General features: G+C 38.2%; 1 protein-coding gene across 1 annotated transcript in view; it reads left to right on the top strand.

Annotated features, from left to right (window-relative positions):
- FREM3 (FRAS1 related extracellular matrix 3) overlaps nt 1–21,238 on the top strand; it is a 97,017-nt gene that overhangs the window by 5,529 nt on the left and 70,250 nt on the right. Inside the window, exon 2 of the mRNA XM_065903802.1 lies at nt 1,277–1,366. Coding sequence (XP_065759874.1) covers nt 1,277–1,366 — 90 coding nt within the window. The remainder of the gene's footprint in view (nt 1–1,276; nt 1,367–21,238) is intronic.

Raw genomic sequence — 21,238 nt, 5'->3', positions numbered from 1 at the left:
CTAGGAATCACTTGCATAGTTTACCAGTAAGTCTGGATTTCTGAAGATAGTGGTTTGGTGTCTTGATTTCAGATATAAAAATTATACTGCATATTTTATTGTACTATTCAAATTCAATTTCTGTATCTAGAAAATGCATAGAACGAAGTTTGCCAAGGGCCACTTGCAATGCAGGAGACACAGGAGACACAGGTTTGATCCCTGGGTAATGAAAATCCCCTGGAGAAGGAAATGGCAACCCAGTATTCTTGCCTGGGAAATCCCATGGGCAGAGAGGCTTGGCAGACTATAGTCCATAGCAAAGAGTCTGACAGGACTGAGCGACTTAAGACACACGCATGCACACAAGTTTGCCTAACTATGGGAGTATATGTTTTCATGATCATTTTTCTTTTATGTTTGTTGTTACCATTAATGGTGAACTAAAGGCAGGTCCCTCTGGCTTCCCAGGTGATAAGACACTGGTACCTTGGGCTGCTCTTCACATAGTCATAAAACTTTTTCATGTAGCTCTGTGCATGAGATGTGAAGAGATACATGGAATTTTACACATCCAATCCACATAAAGCTGGATGCAATTTTAGAGTAAAATGAAAGAAGGTTGTTTAAAAAACAGTTTCTTTACATTTTCAGAATTGCTTCCAAACCAAGAGAAATCATATGAGGTTCTATAAAAATTGTTCTTGCAAATGAATACCCCAAAATGCAAATTGTCTTGAAAATACTAGTTTTAGCAGTACAAAAACACAATTATAGACCCAACTGACACATTCTCAAATATCCAAGAGAATGGGCAATAGAAAAACATCATGATTTTATTCTTATTTCCTTTTTACTGAGGATGCAATAGTTGTTCTTGTTTAAATTCATTTCAACAAACAGTTCATGAGTATCCGAGTATTTCAACCTTGGATAGAAGACCTAACACCAGCTGGATTAAGCTGTCTATAGAGGACTGGGGTATTATGAAGTGTGCATAGGTAGAACCTGGGCATCCTTCTTGGATGCCCATCTCATCATCCCAGAGATCATAGACAGAGTAGCGCAGTTACAGAATTTAAAATTACAAGGTTCCATTTTTTGCTATTGCAACTTTAAGAAAAAGTTAAATTCTTATTAACCTCATTATTTTTTTAAAAGTTCGATTCGTGTTCATTTAATCATTTTTAAATTTACTAACTGTAGTATTTTCATGCCCTATAAAAAACACTGAAGTTTTCATATTCATTTTCTGTGTGCCGACATGGTATATGTATGATGCTTGCTCTTTTACTAGCTGACATTGATGAGATGAGGATCTACTACATCTTGAATGAAGGCAGCAAGTCTACTAAAGACATCTTCTACTTCTCTGCTGAAGACAATGGTAAGTCAGTACTGAGACCGTACCCAGAAGTCTTGGTAACTAAAGTCAATATGAGATGGAAAAGAATTAAATCATATACATAGTAATCACAGTCAGTAATGCCATAATATCACCAAATGAATTCTTTTGGTTTTTTTTTTTTTTAATGTTATTTTATTAGTTGGAGGCCAATTACTTCACAACATTTCAGTGGGTTTTGTCATACATTGACACGAATCAGCCATTGAGTTACACGTATTCCCCATCCCGATCCCCCCTCCCACCTCCCTCTCCACCCGACTCCTCTGGGTCCTCCCAGTGCACCAGGCCCGAGCACTCGTCTCATGCATCCCACCTGGGCTAGTGATCTGATTCACCATAGATAATATACATGCTGTTCTTTTGAAACATCCCACCCTCACCTTCTCCCACGGAGTTCAAAAGTCTGTTCTGTACTTCTGTGTTTCTTTTTCTGTTTTGCATATAGGGTTATCGTTACCATCTTTCTAAATTCCGTATATATGTGTTAGTATGCTGTAATGTTCTTTATCTTTCTGGCTTACTTCACTCTGTATAATGGGCTCCAGTTTCATCCATCTCATTAGAACTGATTCAAATGAATTCTTTTTAACGGCTGAGTAATATTGGTTTTATTTGTAGTCTTCTGCCAAAGCATCCTTGACAAATCACTTTTTAGTGCAAAGCAATGAAAGATTTCAGTAATCCACCTGACCAAGGTGATGCGTGACATCCTATAGGCAAGTAAATTTCCTCTTCAAGAGGATCTGAGAATGCAGCTGGTAGTGTGTCTTACTCTAAAACTAAAACAAACCTACAGAAGGGGAGGATGGGATGAATTGAAAGACTAGCACTGACATATATACACGACCATGTGTAAAATAGATAGCTGGTAGGAAGCTTCTGTGTAGCACGGGGAGCTCAGCTACATGTTCTGTGATGACCCAGATGGGTGGGATGGGGGTGGGGGGTGAGAAGGAAGTTCAAGAGGGAGCGGATATATGTATATGTGCAGCTGATTCACTTTGCTGTACCGCACAAACTAACCCAATATTGTAAAGCAACTATACACTAAATAAAAGAAAAGAAAGCATGAAAGTAAATAAATCTAAAAATTGATCATTAGATGTTGTTAGGCATTTTAGCCCTAGTACTGAATCTTAGTGACTCCTTGATCTTGCTGCTGCTAAGTCACTTCAGTCGTGTCCAACTCTATGTGACCCCATAGACGGCAGCCCACCAGGCTCCCCAGTCCTTGGGATTCTCCAGGCAAGGACACTGGAGTGGGTTGCCATTTCCTTCTCCAATGCGTGAAAGTGAAGTCGCTCAGTCGTGTCTGACTCTTAGCCACCCCATGGACCGCAGCCCACCAGGCTCCTCTGTCCATGGGATCCTCCAGGCAAGAGTACTGGAGTGGGGTACCATTGCTTCTCCTTGATCTTAGAAGTGTAGTATTCCTGGATGGGATGAATGACTGGTGCACAGGAAAACCTTCATTTAAACACATGCCTATTTATGCTGCGCCTCTGTGCATGCACTGTGTCTTCAAAGTAGCATACTGGGCAGCAACTAGTTAACATAAGGCACTTTTTTTACTCAGCCAGGGATGTACTGATTATGTGGTCAAGAACAATCATTTTGCAGTAAGACAGGATAATTGCAGAAATTATGCCCATGTACCGCTTGCCACTCTATAACTTCTTTCAGTATAAATCGTTACTCATTCTCAGTAAATAACATGAATTTTCTGCCTAAATCACGTGCAATCAGTCAGGACTATATTTACTGAAAAACAACCTTCAATGAGAGGCAATATGGTATACTGAGTTTGAATCCCAATTGGCCCCATGTGACTTTGAACGGGTTACCTTGTCCTTTTGGTGATTCATTTCCCTCGTCTATTAAATGATGGGTCTTCATACCTCTTCCAAAGGGTCACTAACAGAAATAAATGAGATAATGTATGTAAAGCACTTGACTCACATTGTTTAGTCGCTAAGTCATGTCCGACTCTTTGCAACCACGTGGACTGTAGTCCACCAGACCCCTCTGTCCATGGGATTTCCCAGGCAAAGATAATGGAGTGGGTTGCCATTTCCTTCTCCAAAGAATCTTCCCAACCCAGGGACTGAGCTTATATCTCCTTCTTGTCCGGCGGATTCTTTAGCACTGGGCCAGCTGGGAAGGCCATACTTGGCTCACAGCAGATGCGTAATAAGAGTTAGTTACCTTCTCTGTTTCTGATGAGACTGACTACAGGGGCAGCCACTGATCCCTCCTCTCCATCTTTTCACTTAGGGTTTACAGATCTTGCCTTCTTTCCCGAAGTTCTCAAAAATCAAAATTACTACAAAGATAAAGATGAATTTAAGCCTTCTCAACTGATTCACTAAAGTAAAACATTTGTAAGATTCAGATGGTTTATAATGAATTTTTTTTCTGTTTTTGAGGATGATATAAAAAGATGTACATCTAACTTGGACACTATGCTTTCTGGGCAACATCAGAGACAAGGGTCAATCAGTGATGGTAATAATGTGAATTTTATATAGCTACCATTGTTGATTGTTTTTGTGGGCCAGTCACTGCAAAATAAAAAGCAAATGTTACTAGGCCCATTTTTAAATGAAGACACTGAGGTTGAATAACTTGCCTGAAGTCATATGCGTAATAAGCAAGTGAACTGGAATTAAACCCAGATCTCACAGATTTCAAAGCCAGGGCTTTTAACCACTAATAGTAGGCTGCTTTTGTTTTGGGAAACTGAAATCATGAGCAGAAGTCAGAGAACAGGGCAGACAGCACTGCCTAACCTGGCAAAGAAGCACCTTATAAATTCAAGTGGTCAGAATGGCCAAACAGATTCTAGAACATTTGAGGACATGCTTGCTCACAGTTGGATCTTGAAAAGCATGCATATCCATAAGCGAATTAAATATTTTTAAATATTTATTTCTTTAACATTCATTTAATTCAGTGGATGCTTTTAATTGTTTTCTAAGTACTATACACAGAGCTAAAATCCATGTCTACCTATGTGGAGCATTCTTGGAATAGCTTACAAATCCTGATGAAAGACTCCCTTTAAACATTTTTGTATTTGCTATTCTCAAATTTTATGAATGTCTATCCTCACAATAGCCAACTTAATCTTTTTTTTTAAATATCCCCACTGTTTAAGGTATTTCCCAAATGGAATGTTTAATGAAACTTGCACTGTGATCTATTTTTTGTTTGTTTGTTCTATTTTATTGAAGTATAATTGATTTATAAGGTTGTATTAATTTCTACTGTACAGCAAAGTGATCCAGTTTCATATATATATATATGTATATGTATATATATATATACATACGTACATACATACATATACATGTGTATGTTCTTTTTTATATTCTTTTCCATTATGGTTTCTCCCAGGATATTGAGTATAGTCCACATGCTGTACAGAAGGCTCTTGTCCATCTTTTTTATATGTGGTGCTATATACTTGTTAATCCCAAGCTCCTCTTTTATTCCTCCCCTGCTCCCCCTTTGGTAAGTTTGTTTTCTATGTGTGTGAGTCTATTTCTGCTTTGTAGATAGGTTCATTTGTGTCATATTTTAGATTCCACCTAAAAATGATATCATGTGGTATTCGTCTTTCTCTTTATGACTCACTTCACTTAGTATGACAAACTCTAAATCCATCTATGTTGCTGCAAATGGCATTATTTAATTCATTTTTATAGCTGAGTAGTATTCCATTGTATATATATACACTATATCTTCTTTATCCATTCCTATGTTGATGGACACTCAGGTTGCTTCCATTTCTTGGCTACTGTAAATAGTGCTACAATGAACACAATGTGATCTATTAATAACTCTCTTTCCTAATAACATATAGCACTGGCAGGAAGTACTGCTTCCAGTTATTCGAGGAATTTGGATGGACACACTTCCAGGGCTGTATTTTTCACCACTGGGTTGGAAACAGACTCTGTCATCGTTATTTGCGGCACCAGTGTTGGAGCAATTAGAAGGCTGAGCCTTGCTTCCAGGACTGTGCAGCAGGCCTGTCCGTGCAAGGCCTTACACCAGAGCCTCACAGGTGGAAGCACTGGCAAGATGACTCTGGAGTGGCAACTTATTGAAACCCCAAGACTGAAAGCAGGAAGGCTTCCAGCTCATAGGCTCTGAAACCAGGCTACCTGGATTCAAATCCCAGCTTCACTGCTCAGTAACTGTGTATCTTTGAGAAACTCTGCTTTGGTTTCCTCATCTGTGAACCAGAGGTAATTGTAGCAATAGCCTCATAGGATAACTACGAGGGTATTATTTGTTTCCTATTGCTCAAACTTAGTGGCTTAAAGCAATGCAAATTTATCATCCTATAGTTCAGTAGGTCAGAAGTCCAATATGGCTTTTATTGGGCTAAAATCAAGGTTGGAACAAAGATGTATTTCTTTATGGAAACTCTAGGGGAGAACCCACTTCCTTGCCCTTTCTAGCTTCTAAAGGCTGTTCTCTTCCTCCAACTTTGAAGCTGGAAGCAGCTGGGTCTTTCTCAAGGAGCTTCACAGTGACATGTTTCTGTCTCCCTCTTTCACTTGTAAGAACGCTTGTGATTTACATTGGTTTCACTTGTGTAATTCAGTCGAATTTCCCTCATCTCAAAATTCTGAATTTAATCATATCCTCAAAATTCTTGTTACCATGTAGTATAACTTATTCACAAAGTCCAGAGATTAAGATATGGACATTTTTGTGCTAAGTTGCTTCAGTCGTGTCTGACGTTTTTTGACCCTATGGATTGTAGCATGCCAGGCTCCTCTGTTCATGTGATTCTCCAGGCAAGAATACTGGAGTGCGTTGCCATGCCCTCCTCCAGGGAATCTTCCCAACCCAGGGATGGAACCCATATCTAGTGTCTCCTACATTGGCAGATGGGTTCTTTGCCACTAGCGCCACCTGGGAAGCCCAGGTATCTTTAGTTCAGATAGTTCAGTCGCTCAGTTGTGTCCTACACTTTGCTACCCCGTGAATCACAGCACGCCAGGCCCTCACTGTCCATCACCAACTCCCGGAGTTTACTCAAACTCATGTCCTTTGAGTCGGTGATACCATCCAGACATCTCATCCTCTGTCGCCCCTTTCTCCTCCTGCCCCCAATCCCTCCCAGCATCAGGGTCTTTTCCAATGAGTCGACTCTTCGAATGAGGTGTCCAAAGTATTGGAGTTTCAGCTTCAGCATCAGTCCTTCCAATGAACACCCAGGGCTGATCTCCTTTAGGATGGACTGGTTCGATCTCATTGCAGTCCAAGGGACTCTCAAGAGTCTTCTCCAACACTACAGTTCAAAAGTATCAATTCTTCGGCGCTCAGCTTTCTTCATAGTCCAACTCTCACATCCACACATGACCACTGGAAAAACCATAGCCTTGACTAGACAGACCTTTGTTGGCAAAGCAATGTCTCTGTTTTTCAATATGCTATCTAGGTTGGTCATAACTTTCCTTCCAAGGAGGAAGCGTCTTTTAATTTCATGGCTGCAGTCACCATCTGCAGTGATTTTTGGAGCCCAAAAAAATAAAGTCAGCCACTGTTTGCACTGTTTCCCCATCTATTTCCCGTGAAGTGATGGGACCAGATGCCATGATCTTAGTTTTCTGAATGATGAGCTTTAAGCCAACTTTTTCACTCTCCTCTTTCACTTTCATCAAGAAGCTCTTTAGTTCCTCTTCACTCTCTGCCATAAGGGTGGTGTCATCTACATATCTGAGGTTACTGATATTTCTCCCAGCAATCTTGATTCCAACTTGTGCTTCTTCCAGCCCAGCGTTTCTCATGATGTACTCTACATATAAGTTAAATAAGCGGGGTGAGAATATACAGCCTTGACGTAGTCCTTTTCCTATTTGGAACCAGTCTGTTGTTCCATGTCCAGTTCTAACTGTTGCTTCCTGACGTGCATACAGGTTTCTCAAGAGGCAGGTCAGGTGGTCTGGTATTCCCATCTCTTTCAGAATTTTCCACAGTTTATTGTGATCCACACAGTCAAAGGCTTTGGCATAATCAATAAAGCAGAAATAGATGTTTTTCTGGAACTCTCTTGCTTTTTTGATGATCCAGTGGATGTTGGTAATTTGATCTCTGGTTCCTCTGCCTTTTCTAAAACCAACTTGAACATCTGGAAGTTCACGGTTCATGTATTGCTGAAGCCTGGCTTGGAGAATTTTAAGCATTACTTTACTAGCGTGTGAGATGAGTGTAACTGTGAAATAGTTTGAGCATTCTTTGGCATTGCCTTTCTTTGGGATTCACTTCACTTCACTTCTTTGGGATTGGAATGAAAACTGACCTTTTCCAGTCCTGTGGTCCCTGCGGAGTTTTCCAAATTTGCTGACATATGAGTGCAGCACTTTCACAGCATCATCTTTCAGGATTTGAAATAGCTCAACTGGAATTCCATCACCTCCACTAGCTTTGTTCATAGTGATGCTTCCTAAGGCCCACTTGACTTCACATTCCAGGATGTCTGGTTCTAGGTCAGTGATCACACCATTGTGATTATCTGGGTTATGAAGATCTTTTTTGTATAGTTCTTCTGTGTATTCTTGCCACCTCTTCTTAATATCTTCTGCTTCTGTTAGGTCCATACCATTTCTGTCCTTTATCGAACCCATCTTTGCATGAAATGTTCCCTTGGTATCTCTGATTTTCTTGAAGAGATCTCTAGTCTTTCTCATTCTGTTGTTTTCCTCTATTTCTTTGCATTGATCACTGAGGAAGTCTTTCTAATCTCTCCTGGCTATTCTTTGGAAATCTGCATTCAAAGGGGAATATCTTTTCTTTTCTCCTTTGCTTTTCGCTTCTCTTCTTTTCACAGCTATTTGTAAGGCCTCCTCAGACAGCCATTTTGCTTTTTTGCATTTCTTTTCCATGGGGATGGTCTTGATCCCTGTCTCCTGTACAATGTCATGAACCTCCGTCCATAGTTCATCAGGCTCTCTGTCTATCAGATCTAGTCCCTTAAATCTATTTCTCACTTCCACTGTATAGTCATAAGGGATTTGGCTTAGGTCATACATGAATGGTCTAGTGGTCTTTAGAAGACCATTATTCTGCCTACCACAGCATTCAGGGAATCAACACACATCAGATACTTAAGAACTCCTGGCACATAGCGAGCACTCAATAAATATTATTATCTCTAGAATTATCACTTGGCCTACCAAATTTTGTATTTTTCTTCTAGATAAAGAGAATTTTAATCATTTATTCCTGGAAATCTATAATTAGGTCACTTGATTATAAAAGGTCAAATTTTATACTATTAGGGTAAGTTTCTTTATTGGGGTGCTGCCTGGAAAATTTGATTTTTTATCTCTTTTTCTCTGCCCACTTCTAAACTGATTTCATATTTGGAAGTTCACCAAGGGGCCAAGGAAAAAGAGGAAGTAACTTAAATCCACTGTTCTTGTCTTTTCCACTACACACTAAGCTGCTTTTCACGGGAATGTCACGTCTGTTCTCACCTTGTTTTCCCTCTCAGTTGTGCCTTTTCCCTTCGGCTCTGCTCTAGTCACATGAAGTAACACATACCAAAAATATAATATGAGGCCTAGCATTATTATTCCCTAATAAATTTGAATTTTCTTTTTTTTCTTTGCTTTCACGTACTTATGAACATAACTATACTTGTGTATACAGATAAACTGGGAAGTCAAACAAAAAATTTTTACAATGTACCTAATTTGTAGATTCCATCAATTTCTGAAGTTTTGAATTATCCAACCTAAAGATTATTTCAGTATAAAATCACCATCTACTTTGTAACATTGATGGGAAATTTCATTATGTTCAAGGTTATCATGAAAGCCACTGGTAGACGGGAAATACATTTTAGATTTCTAAAGCTCTGAACTGTGCCAATTAAGCAAAGTGTCAAGTTCATTTATCATCCTCTCCCGAAGTTATTATACTCACAGATTTATGTTGAAGTTTTGCGTAACTCTGCTATACATAATGATGAATAGTCTTTTCCACTTACCATAGAATAATATTACCTTAAATTTATATATGACTTAATATTTCTACACTTACCAGGTGACTCAGTGGTAAAGAATTTGTCTTCCAAGCAGGAGATGCAGGTTTGATCCATGGGTCAGGAAGATCCCCTGGAAAAGGAAATGGCAACCCACTCTAGTATTCTTGCCTGAAGAATCCCATGAACAGAGGAGCCTAGTAGTCTATATTTCATGGGGTCACAAAAGAGTTGGACACTACTTAGTTGCTAAACCACAACAGTAATATTTCTACAGAGTGTTTCACAAATGTTATTCCATTTGATCCTCACCATAACCTGTGAGATGGGAATTGTTATTTCAAATTTTAAGATGAGGAAATGAGCTTGAGGAGTTAAAGGATTCAGAGAAGGAAACCATCAGAGGAACCAAGTCAATTCTTTCTAATAAGTCAAACTTAATAGCTATATGGCAGTGAGGCAATTTCAGTTTGAGGATGTACTATGGATATTTAATTGTGTTCATAAGACCAAAAACAGATTGTTTCATTTTTCTCTTAATTTAAATTATTCGGTTGATCAACACTATGCATTTTAGTATTTGAATTTGACCTGATACTTGTCTCATGATCCATGTGAGTACTAATTTTTTGTTTCAATGAGCTGACTTTTTCAAGCAAGTGTGAAAATAAAATACATAATAACAGATAAAAAGGGTTTTGGGGAACAATAATAGAACTAATCATAAATCCAGTGTGTCTGTCTAACATGCAATTAAGGTAATATCACATTTATTTAGAACTTTCACCTCTCTAAAATCCACTGAAAAATTCGAAAGCAAGGCAGAAATGTCACTGAGTACTCAAATTATCAAAATCTGTGGCCTGAAATTTTCACACCTGACTCAAAGAAGCCTTTACTTAGAGTCTGCTTACTCTTATTTCCCAAACAAGTGTAATTTTGTTTTAAATAAAAGCAGCAGGAAATAGTGAGTAGGAGTTAATAGCAGAAAAAGTCACAGAATGCAGAAGATATAGGTTAAAATAAGCAGATAAAGAACTCAAATCCATGAGAATTCAAAAGGCAATATAACAGCAGGATATATCTCAATGTATGTCTACAGTTACTTATAATACAAATAGCAGAAGTCAAAACTGCAGTAAGTCTAAAAAACATTTTGCAGGCCTTCAAGATGATGTCATAATAAATCTATATTTATCATTAAATGAAGAAAGCCCAGTGGGAAATAGTGTAAAGTCATAAAGGATGTTACATTTTCATATAAAATACATTTATGTACTACATAAACATGAAAATGTCTAAAGCATAGAAAGGTGTTAAAATTATTTACAATGGCAATGATGGGTTGTAAGTTGTTTTTATTTTCTTTTGATTTTTCCTTACATTTACTTGGGTAAATGCTTTTTCCATGACCAAGATTATTATCTGAAAAATTCAGTTTCCGTTTAAGAAAAATGTACTCTTGAATACATCAGAACCATCTGATTCAATAATATAGATTTAAGTGGCTAACCATGTGATATTGGCTTATAAATGATTCAAAAATGTCCCACTTAATAATGCAAAGAATTAAAAAATTCAAACAAAAGAGAATCAGGGCAGATGCTTCTCAGGCAGAAAGTAATCAACAGTTAGGCTTGCTGACACCTTCCTTCATGAGTCCTTCCTGGCTGTTTCTTTAATTCCTTCGCAAAAGGTGGCCAAAAATGAGTTGCCAGCCCTTGGGTGGTCTACAAGCAAGGTAGGCGCAGGAGGAATAGAGAAGACAGCTGGAGGGACAGAGGGAGCTCACCACCTTCAGTAGAGCCAATCTCTGGAAGAATTTGTTCAGAGCTGTGAAATATACAGCCACACAGGGCCAAGTTTGCTGATTTGGTGTAAATATAGTTTTGTATCAGCTATCACACTATCTATATGCTAGATAACATCTGTTTGTGTCATTCATGATTCAATTAGATTTTGTTCATTTTTGTTTTATACTGAAACCATTGATTTTTTACTGTAGTTTATTTACAATGTATTAATTTTAGGTGTACAGGAAAATAATTCATTTATATATATATTTTATGTGTATGTATATGTTTTAGATTCTTTTCCCTTATAGGTTAGAAACCATTGATTCTCTATAGAAAGATAGAAAAGGTACTTCCTATTTATCTTTAGATCACCTCGAAAGCTATTCAGAGTCCCCCCCTCAGCCTGACTTCCTTTTTCTGTTATGGAGGCCAGGGCTGGAGTCTGACGGTTGCTGCTGGTATTTTTTTGGTTTGTTTCTACTACAAATTAATCATTTTAGAAGTGGCAACACCTTTTTACAATTCCCAGGATTGAGTCATATTGGGGAGCCCATTCAATGAATGGGAGAATGATAAAGAACATATTGTTAACAACGTAATGCACACCCCAGCCTTGCTTTCAGCATGGTTAATTATACATACAGCTGAAAGCTTTAAGTCTAAAACTTTGCATTAAAATACATGAACGCAAAAGAAAAATAAAAATAAAATAAAATACATGAACGCATAAGCATTTGTAGTATAGCTAATCTAAAAACATGTAAGTGCTTATAATTCCCCAGATGTCTTATCAATATTTTTTAAAAAATAAATGCATGTACCTGGTTAAAGAATAATAATTAATAGGGAATTCCCTGGTAGTCCAATGGTTAGGACTCCAAGCTTTCACTGCCAAGGGCATGAGTTTAATCCCCACTCATGGAACTAAGATCTCCCACAAGCCAAAAATATTTTTTAATTTTAATAAGATTTTTAAAAAGAATAATAATAATTAAACTGTATTGATACCTAGTCCCTTTCCCCAAAGAGGAACTGTTCATTATATTTCCTTACAAAAAGAAAATTATTCATAGCAGAATATCCTTTTTATTTACACAGAAGAAATTATTTTCTATTCTCAGTTCTAAGCCTGGCCTGCTTTAACTTAAAATGTATGTATATGATATTTGATATATGTCCATATCAGTTATGAACTAGAACAAATAGATATACCTTAACAGCCTTATTCTTTTTAAACAGTTATATAATATTTCATTTTATGGCTGTATTTTGCTTAATTAACTGGTTATTGAGTAAAAGGCATTTTTTTCTTTTTCGGTTTCAATGCTACTACGAACTTTTTGTTAACTTACATTCAAATACAAATGTATACTTTTACTTAGCAGTGAAAATGCTGTTTTAACCTAGCTATTTGAATGTCTAAAACATTCTCACATTTACTTAAATGTCATACTTGCTTCAGACATTAGAAACTTTTTTACAAACATGCCCAGACAGACGTGAAACTGGGGCAGAAAATACAAGAGCAGTTTATTCCAAAATTAGTAGTTAAATTTACTTCCAATCTTTAGAAGTTAAAAAAAAAGTATGAGCAAGGGAAAAAAAACAAACAAAGGCATTTTTGCTGTTAGAGGCACCAAGAAACCTCTGGAATTGTAGACCGGTGGTAGTTCTTGCTTATCTGGCTCTGCCAGGGCTGGCCCTGGAAGAGTCTCTGGCTCCAGTGTTCTCAAGGTATGTCGTGTTGAACATGCAAGGATTTGAGTCTGCAATTTAGAATTAAGTCTGCAGTTACAGTGTGCCCCAAGACAGACCTCTTGTCTGAGTACAGATCAAAACAAGTTTTGGTAATTAATTTCTAGTCAGTGGGGTCGTGGGCAACAATGTGCAGGTACAGTGAGAGAGACAGGAGACCTTGTCCATTTACATGTCACATAGCAGAGTTGGGTGTAATCCCCACCCTCTATAAAATATTACACGTCCGTCCTGGATGCTTGACTCTTGTACCTTATTCATGATGTGAGAACAAATGGCTCTGAAGCCTTCTAATTTGAATCAATGTCTGTGCTTTATTTTATATGATGTAGCTTGCCAGCACTTGAAAAAAAAAAGCTGCTTTTCCCATGTCCTTATAACAATTAGAGTTCTTTAGACTTCATTTCCACATAGAAAATTAAGTGGGGATTTGAGATAAATGTTCTTCGTTCATTGAGGCAAATGTGAAGTGATTTCCAGAGAACTATCTTAGTTCTCTATTTGATGCTGCTAGTGCTAAACCCTCTGGGTTTTGCGGTATTTTTACGTGTAACTCCATGGCTGATTCATGTCAACGTATGACAAAACCCACTGAAATGTTGTGAAGTAATTAGCCTCCAACTAATAAAAAAAAATAAAAATAAAATAAAAATAAAAAAATAAAAAAATAAAAATATGTGCTCAAATAAAACAAGTTCAAATAACGCAGAAGAGTATAAGATGAAACGCAAAAGTTTTCTTTCCTGTTCCCATTTGTGCTCCTATTCCACGGGAAGCCAAAAACTCTCTCTGTGTGTGGGTGTGTGGGTGTGCATGCATGCACGCACACATACATAGCTCTGGCTGTAACTTAGTCTTCCATTAATTTTTAAAGTCCTGGAAGCCTGGAAGATAGTAGATAAACGACTTTACTTATTGGTGAAGTTTTAATCTTCCTGTAAGAGGAAACTGTTTAGAATCGTACCTTGGCCTATGTATACTTGGAAAAGAGGAAGAGAAGATAATCAGGCTAATTGATTCAAACAGTGAAATAATATAATACTAATCTGTGTTAGAATTGAAATGCCTCCCTGACAGTGCCTGACATATAATTGATGTGCAAACATGTTGGTTGATAGACGAATAAACACAAATTCATGCAAAAAATTCCAAAGATAAATTCATTTTATGACTGATAGAGGTTGAATGTTTAATTGTAGCTGAGTGCTCTTTTAAAAATTGTGAATCACTGTGTCATACACCTGGAACATATAATATTGTATATCAACCATACCTCAGTTAAATATTTTTAATTTTAAAAAATTAAATAACATTGATCATAATTGTGGATTATTTGTAAGGAGACTTTTTATAAATAAATAAACGTGTATTGTCTGATCAATAATAAGGAGCCTCAAAGGAAAATAGCTTTGGTCTCTTTGAGTATTGCATGAAAGCATTTTTGTTCAATGTTTTTCCCTATAATATAAAACACGAGTTTATTTTTCATCAGTTTATTTTTTTTTAAATGATGCAATTTCACACACATAAATAGAAAGCCAGTTTGAGCATGCAATAGCCTAAGAAAGTTTCAGCATGAGAAAATCATCACACTCTTCAAAAATGATTAATGAAAGGAGAAGCCATTTGTGAAGGAAATGAAGTGCTATGAATGATGGGTCTTTTAACATTCTCTACCAGTAAAGCAATGCTTGCTGTCCTCGGGTATCCATAGTGTGTAATTTGATCACGTTGTTGCACACCTCTTGCTTTTCCTTTTCCAGCTGCTAAATATCCTGATTTGCACTCAAATTGATTTAAGAAACATTTTATTGCTTGAAAAGAGAATTTATTGCTTGAAAGAATCACGGCTGATCTTGCCTTGCATTATCTGGGCCCTTGAGTAGTCACTTCAGGGATAAATGTAAAAGCTTACAACCTCAAGATTAAGTCTTAAATTCCACCTGCATGCATATGTAGCTTCCCAGGTGGCACTACTGGTAAACAGTTCACCTGGCGAGGCAGGAGACACAAGAGACACCGGCCCAGTCCCTGGGTCGGGAAGATCCGCTCGAGAAGGAATGAGGAAGTGGCAATCCGCTCCAATATTCTTGACTGGAGAATCCCATGGACAGAGGAGCCTGGTGGGCTATAGTCCAGGGGGTCACAAAGAGCGGAACATGATGTAGCAATTAAACAACTCTTGTCCCAGGTATCATGCTAGACATTTAAATACCTTAGTAAGGAAGGAAGGAAGTGTTAGTCGCTCAGCTATGTCCCACTCTTTGCAACCCCATAGACTGTAGCCCACCAGGCTCCTCTGTCCATAGGATTTCCTGGGCAAGAATATTGGATTGGGTTTCCATTCCCTTCTCCAGGGAATCTTCCTGACCCAGGGATTGAACTTGGATCACCTACATTGCAGGAGGATTCTTTACCATCTGAGCCACCAGGGAAGCCTTCTCATTTCATCTCCAAAAATCATGAGATAGATATTATTCCCCATTTTATGCATAAAGAAGGTAAACCTTGATGGCATTGAGTAAAATGATTTTTATTACTAAAGTTATTAGCACTTGAACATTCTAAGGGAGTCATGTGGAAAGATAAGAAAATCACAAAATCTTAATCCTTCTAAAACTAAGTCACTATAAAAATTATCCTTAATGCATTGATCTGGTTTTTGTTAAAAAATTACATGTTTCTCTGGAAGGCAGAAGACATTTAATTTATAAGAAAAATTACAGGCTAACATCTGGAGGCAGATGTTTATATACAACACAGGCATAAAACAGATCCTTTGTAAGGGGATGACAAGGGGCATGAATGCCTGAATGATGCCATTTCCACTTTCAGGAATCAGAAATCACAGCGGGTTGGATGACCCATCCATAGTTTTGAATGACTGGAGCCATTGAAGACAATATTTTTAAAAGAAAAATTATCTGCAGATTGTATTCTGACTAACCTTAAAATTAATCAAGCTGCTGGGCATTTTGCTTGTCTTTCTTCACCAGGATCCAGACACACTGGGCTGTCTCCCTGTATGACAGTGACTCAGGCTCTTCTAAAGTGATTTATAAAAAAATAGGAATGAATATGTATGTATCCATCTATACAGTTTATCTCAGCCTAAATTGATGAGACGCTGACAGAGAAACAAAATATATGTAAGAAGTGCAGAATGGCTATCAAACCCTGTACATGTAGTAAAACATTTAACATACAGTAAAACACGTAAAATAGGGCTGATATTTTAACCTGGCTGAATTTCCTAGAAATAGCACAAAACTAGAAGGTTGGGAGCAATACATATCAGCCCCTTGATAAAATCTCAAGCCAACATTAGAGGTAAGGAATAACTGATTAGGTGATCAAGCATCACAGTATTTTGTCGTTGACATTCAAGTCGAATGTTCTGTTTTTGCTTATGTTTCTTGCCAGTCTTTTGAGACAGTGAATACAGAAGTTATTGGCACATGGCGTGGCATAGCAGAGGGAGCGTTAGGGCTTCAGATCATGGTTAGTGACATCATCAGTATTCCAATTCTTGGCCCTTACTGTCATGGTTTTCCTGACTCTCCTGCTCTTCTCTATCCTCATTTTCTCTCTCATTTTTCATTTCTTCAGCCCAGTGTATGGAATGAGCTCTGGATGTACATTGTGTTTATCTTGTTCCACTGTTCTTGGTTCCCTTTCCAGCCCTGCTTATACTTCACCTGTGGTTTTGTTCACATTACTCAATCCTACTTACACCCAATTTTTCATTTGGCAAAATAGTTTTCAGGAGCTATAGCATTCTCTGATTAATTTATGAAAGAGTGCAGAAAGCTAACAATTCTGCTATTAAAATAATCCTGACATAACAACTCTCTGACCTGAGTCATATCTAATAAATATGCTGAGGAAGGTGTGCAGGGTATTTTTTTTACTATTCATTTATTTGGCTGTGAGGTGCTAGATGAAGCATGCAGGATCCTCTTTGCATCTTGCGGGATCTCTCCTGCGGCATGCAGACTCTCTAGTTGCCGGGCATGGGCTTCATTTCTCCGTGGCATGTGGATCTTGGTTCCCGGACCAGGGACCGAACTCGAGTCCCCGACAAATTAAAGTGGATTCTTAACCACCAGACCACCAGGAAGTCCCTAATTTACTATTTTTAGAAGTAAACATTCTCTGAAACAGAATGTGTTGTCATGATGTTTAAAAAAGCCAAGAACATTAGAAAGCTCTACTAGAAAATAAAGTCCTAGGGAAGAGAGGGAAGCTGAATTCGCTTTGAGATTGGTACATAAGATGTTTCACTCGTTCAGTGAGCTTCAAGGAGCTCCCATCTTCTGTTTAGCAATCAGAGAAGGCACTAAGCCATCCTTAGGGCGGAGCCTCTGGAGACTGGCAGTGTTGCATCTGGAAGCGTCTCTGGCTGGCAGTGACTCAGTTGAAGAAGTTTAGGTAGACTGAAAATGGCCTTTGATCTCTGCTTCCTGTGATGAAAGAAATGTGGGATATGCACTAGTTGGCAAGGAATTAGGAGAAAAGAAAATGGGTTTCTTGAGACAATGGCAATCTAGTTTTGTGGTTTTTGTTTTTTTTAAGTGACTGGATATAACTACTGGAGTTCAATGACTATTGGGGGAAAGACTTGTAATAGATTGACATTAGTATTCCACTGTACCTGCATATGCTATGTTTTATTTCTCCATCCTATTGGCCCAAGTATCCACTTGGGTTGTTTCTTCCTTTTAGCTGTTGTGAATAACGCTGTAATGAACACCGATGTACAAATGTCTATTCAAGCCCCTGCTTCCTGTTCCTTTTGGTATATACCTTAAAGTGGAATTGCTGGGTCTCATGCTTATTTTATGTTTCCTTTTTTTAAACAACTGTCAAACTGCTTCCCACAGCAGCTGTAGAAATTTCTCTTTTAATGTTCTGATAATTGTGTTAACAATATAATTGGTTTTTACATAATCCTATGCATTTTCAATAATCTATGCATTTACATGATCCTATGCGTTTAGAGATGTTGTTCTAAGAATGTAGACTGTGAAAGGGCTTCCGTGGCCCAAAAATGTCCAGAACCTCTGCACATTGCCTTCTCTTTCATCTAAGGCAAAATAATTTAAATCTGTAAAATCCTGTCAGTTGTTTGGTGTCAGGAACTAAAACGTTTGGTCATAACAAAAACAGTGATATTGCATTATCTTAGAAGTACAGTACAAGTGGGCTATGCTAATAACATTTTAAAAATGCTTTCAGAACCAAGTTTTCCTGATTGGTGACATAATAAGCATCTTTACCAATAAACATATTCTAAGAAAACAAAACATGCAATTCAATGAATAAGTAGAAGTTCAGGCCTTTAAATATACCAGAACCTAAGGGCCAGTTAGGTGAATACACTTTGAGAAGTGAGACAGTTCCTAAAATGTGGTTGATTTAATCATCGATTCTATTGGAGTTCTGAAAAGAGAGGATGAAATGGTTGGATGGCATCGTGACTCAAGGGACATGAGTTTGAACAAACTCTGGGAGATAGTGGAGAACAGGAAAGACTGGTATACTGCAGTCCATTAGTCACAACTTAGTGAATGAACAACAAAAAAGTGAAAAATACAGTGTTTCAACAATCTGCATCTCTTGTGTAGAGCTGTAGTCAGTGTAAAACATGAAGCACGTTCATTCACAATGTACAACCAACACCCTGTAACCATTACATAGTATCTTACTCTGCCATCGCTATGGGCTTCCTCTAACTTCTGTTTTAAATGAGAAAACTTCTTTAACCACTTAATTTCACTGCCCAGGATTCAGAATATGATTATCATCAAGTGTAGAAAGAGACACACAGCTCGAATTTTAGAATAGGCATGGTCCTGTTCTGACTTGACTGTAGCATCATTCATCCAATTAACAAATATTTATTGAGTACCTGCCCTACTTCAGACACATGGGATGTGACAGGAAATAAGAAAAGACAGTCTCTGTTTTCAAGGAACTTGCAGTTTAACTGGGGATAAGTTAAAAGGCTGTGTAAATGCTATATTATTGAATAAGAGTGAGCTTGGACTGTTTATAATAACCTAGACATGGAAAAAAACCCACATGCCCATCAACAGATGGTTGGTTTAACAAGATGTGATGTGTGTGTGTATGAGAGAGAGAGTGTGTTTGTATAGGAATATTACTCATTATACATAAACATACATACATAATATATATGTGTGTGTGTCTGTGTGTGTGTGTATTTATATATATCTGTGGTGTTGGAGAAGACTCTTGAGACTCCCTTGGACTGCAAGGAGATCCAACCAATCAATCCTCAAGGAGATCAGTCCTGAACATTCATTGGAAGGAAGGGCTGATGCTGAAGCTGAAACTCCAATACTTTGGCCACCTGATGCAAAGAACTGACTCATTGAAAAAGACCCTGATGCTGGGAAAGGTTGACGGCAGGAGGAAATGGGGATGACAGAGGATGAGCCACGAGGAAAGCCCTTTATTGGTCTTTAATAAAAGTTGTGTCCATGAGCAAGAGGGTGTGGGAAGACTCATTAAATCTGGCACAAATCCAGCAAGCAGAATTTTACTTTTCTTTGAATACAAGTGCTTATATTTCCTGATAGCTCAGTTGGTAAAGAAGCTGCCTGCGATGCAGGAAGCCCTGTTCAATTCCTGGGTCAGGAAGATCTGCTGGAGAAGGGATAGGCTACCCACTCCAGTATTCTGGTCTAGAGAATTCCGTGGACTGTATAGTCCATGGGTTTGCAAAGAGTTGGACACGACTGAGTGACTTTCACTTTCACATGTTATGAAGTGAAGTGAAGTGAAGTCGCTCAGTTGTGTCCGACTCTTTGCGACCCCATGGACTGTAGCCTACCAGGATCCTCAGTCCATGGGATTTTCCAGGCAAGGATACTAGAGTAGGTTGTCATTTCCTTCTGAAGCAGAGTACAAAATTTGTAGGGAATTTTTTAAAGTATCTCTGAGACTTCAAAGCTCACAACCTGTAGCTATGCCCCAGGTCCTGCTCCCTTCCCCTCCTCAGAACTGGTTCACTTTCATATGCCCCGAGAGTTATTCTGGTTTTGACACACCCTGATGGAATGAATCTATTTTCTTCAGGTAGTTAAAACTTCAAAGACTTCAAAATAATTTAAATGTTATTTACTGAATGGAGTCCTGTAGAACTAGTTGTTAAAAGGAGTTTGCATTAAAGGAAAAAAAAATCCTGTGTTTAAGTATATTTAAAAAATAATGGGTTTATCAAATGTACAGGTGTTTGCTTTTTTTTTTTTAATTTAAAACTTCTCAGATGGTGGAGAGAGTTCTCTTAGCTCTTGATCAAAATGAAAGACTAGAACCACCTGGTATGATCTTTAAACTGTGACCACTGTCAATGGCCCACAAATCTGTAGACGTTTCGCCAAAATTACCACTTTGCCTTTTGGGGGAGTGAGGATTAACATTAGGTAAGTTTTGTGTGTGCAGTATTATATTTCTGCTTCTGTATACACTACAGGGTTCTCACCACTAAAAGCTTATTTTCCATCCATCACCATATAGTTGATCCCCTTTACCTGTTTCACCCTCACCTACCATCCCACTCCACTCACTCCTCTGGTAATCACTACTCTGTTCTCTGTATTTATATCTTTGCTGTTGTTTGGTTTGATTTGTTCATTTTTTTAAGAATTTATTTTCTTATATTTCACATATGAGTGAAATCATATAGTATTTGTAATCTCTTTTTCTTTCTTTTTTTTCTTGGTTGTGCTGTGTGGCATGTGGGATTTAGTTCCTGACCAGGGATCAGACCCCTACCCCTCGTAGTAGAAGCACTGAGTATTAGCCATCATAGTCCTTGTTGTTGTTCAGTCACTAAGTCATGTCTGACTCTGCAACCCCGTGGACCGCAGCACACCAGGCTTCCCTGTCCTTCACCATCTCCTGGAGCTTGCTCAGACTCATGTTCACTGAGTCAGTGATGCCATCCACCCATCTCATCCACTGCATCACTCGCTTCTCCTCCTGCCCTCAATCTTTCCCAGCATCAGGGTCTTTTCCAATGAGTCAGCTCTTCGCATCAGGTGGCCAGAGTACTGGAGCTTCAGCTTCAGCATCAGCCCTTCCAATGAATATTTAGGACTGAGCTCCTTTAGGTTGACTGATTAGATCCCCTTGCAGTCCAAGGGACTCTCAAGAGTCTTCTCCAACACCACAGTTCCAAAGCATCAGTTCTTCAGCACTCAGCCTTTTTTGTTGTCCAACTCTCACATCCATATATGACTACTGGAAAAACCATAACTTTGACTA

Source organism: Muntiacus reevesi, chromosome 13 (genome assembly GCF_963930625.1).
Source record: "Muntiacus reevesi chromosome 13, mMunRee1.1, whole genome shotgun sequence".
NCBI lineage: Eukaryota > Metazoa > Chordata > Mammalia > Artiodactyla > Cervidae > Muntiacus > Muntiacus reevesi.
The sequence above is the reverse complement of the archived record's forward strand: the minus strand, read 5'-3'. Positions and strand labels throughout refer to the sequence as shown.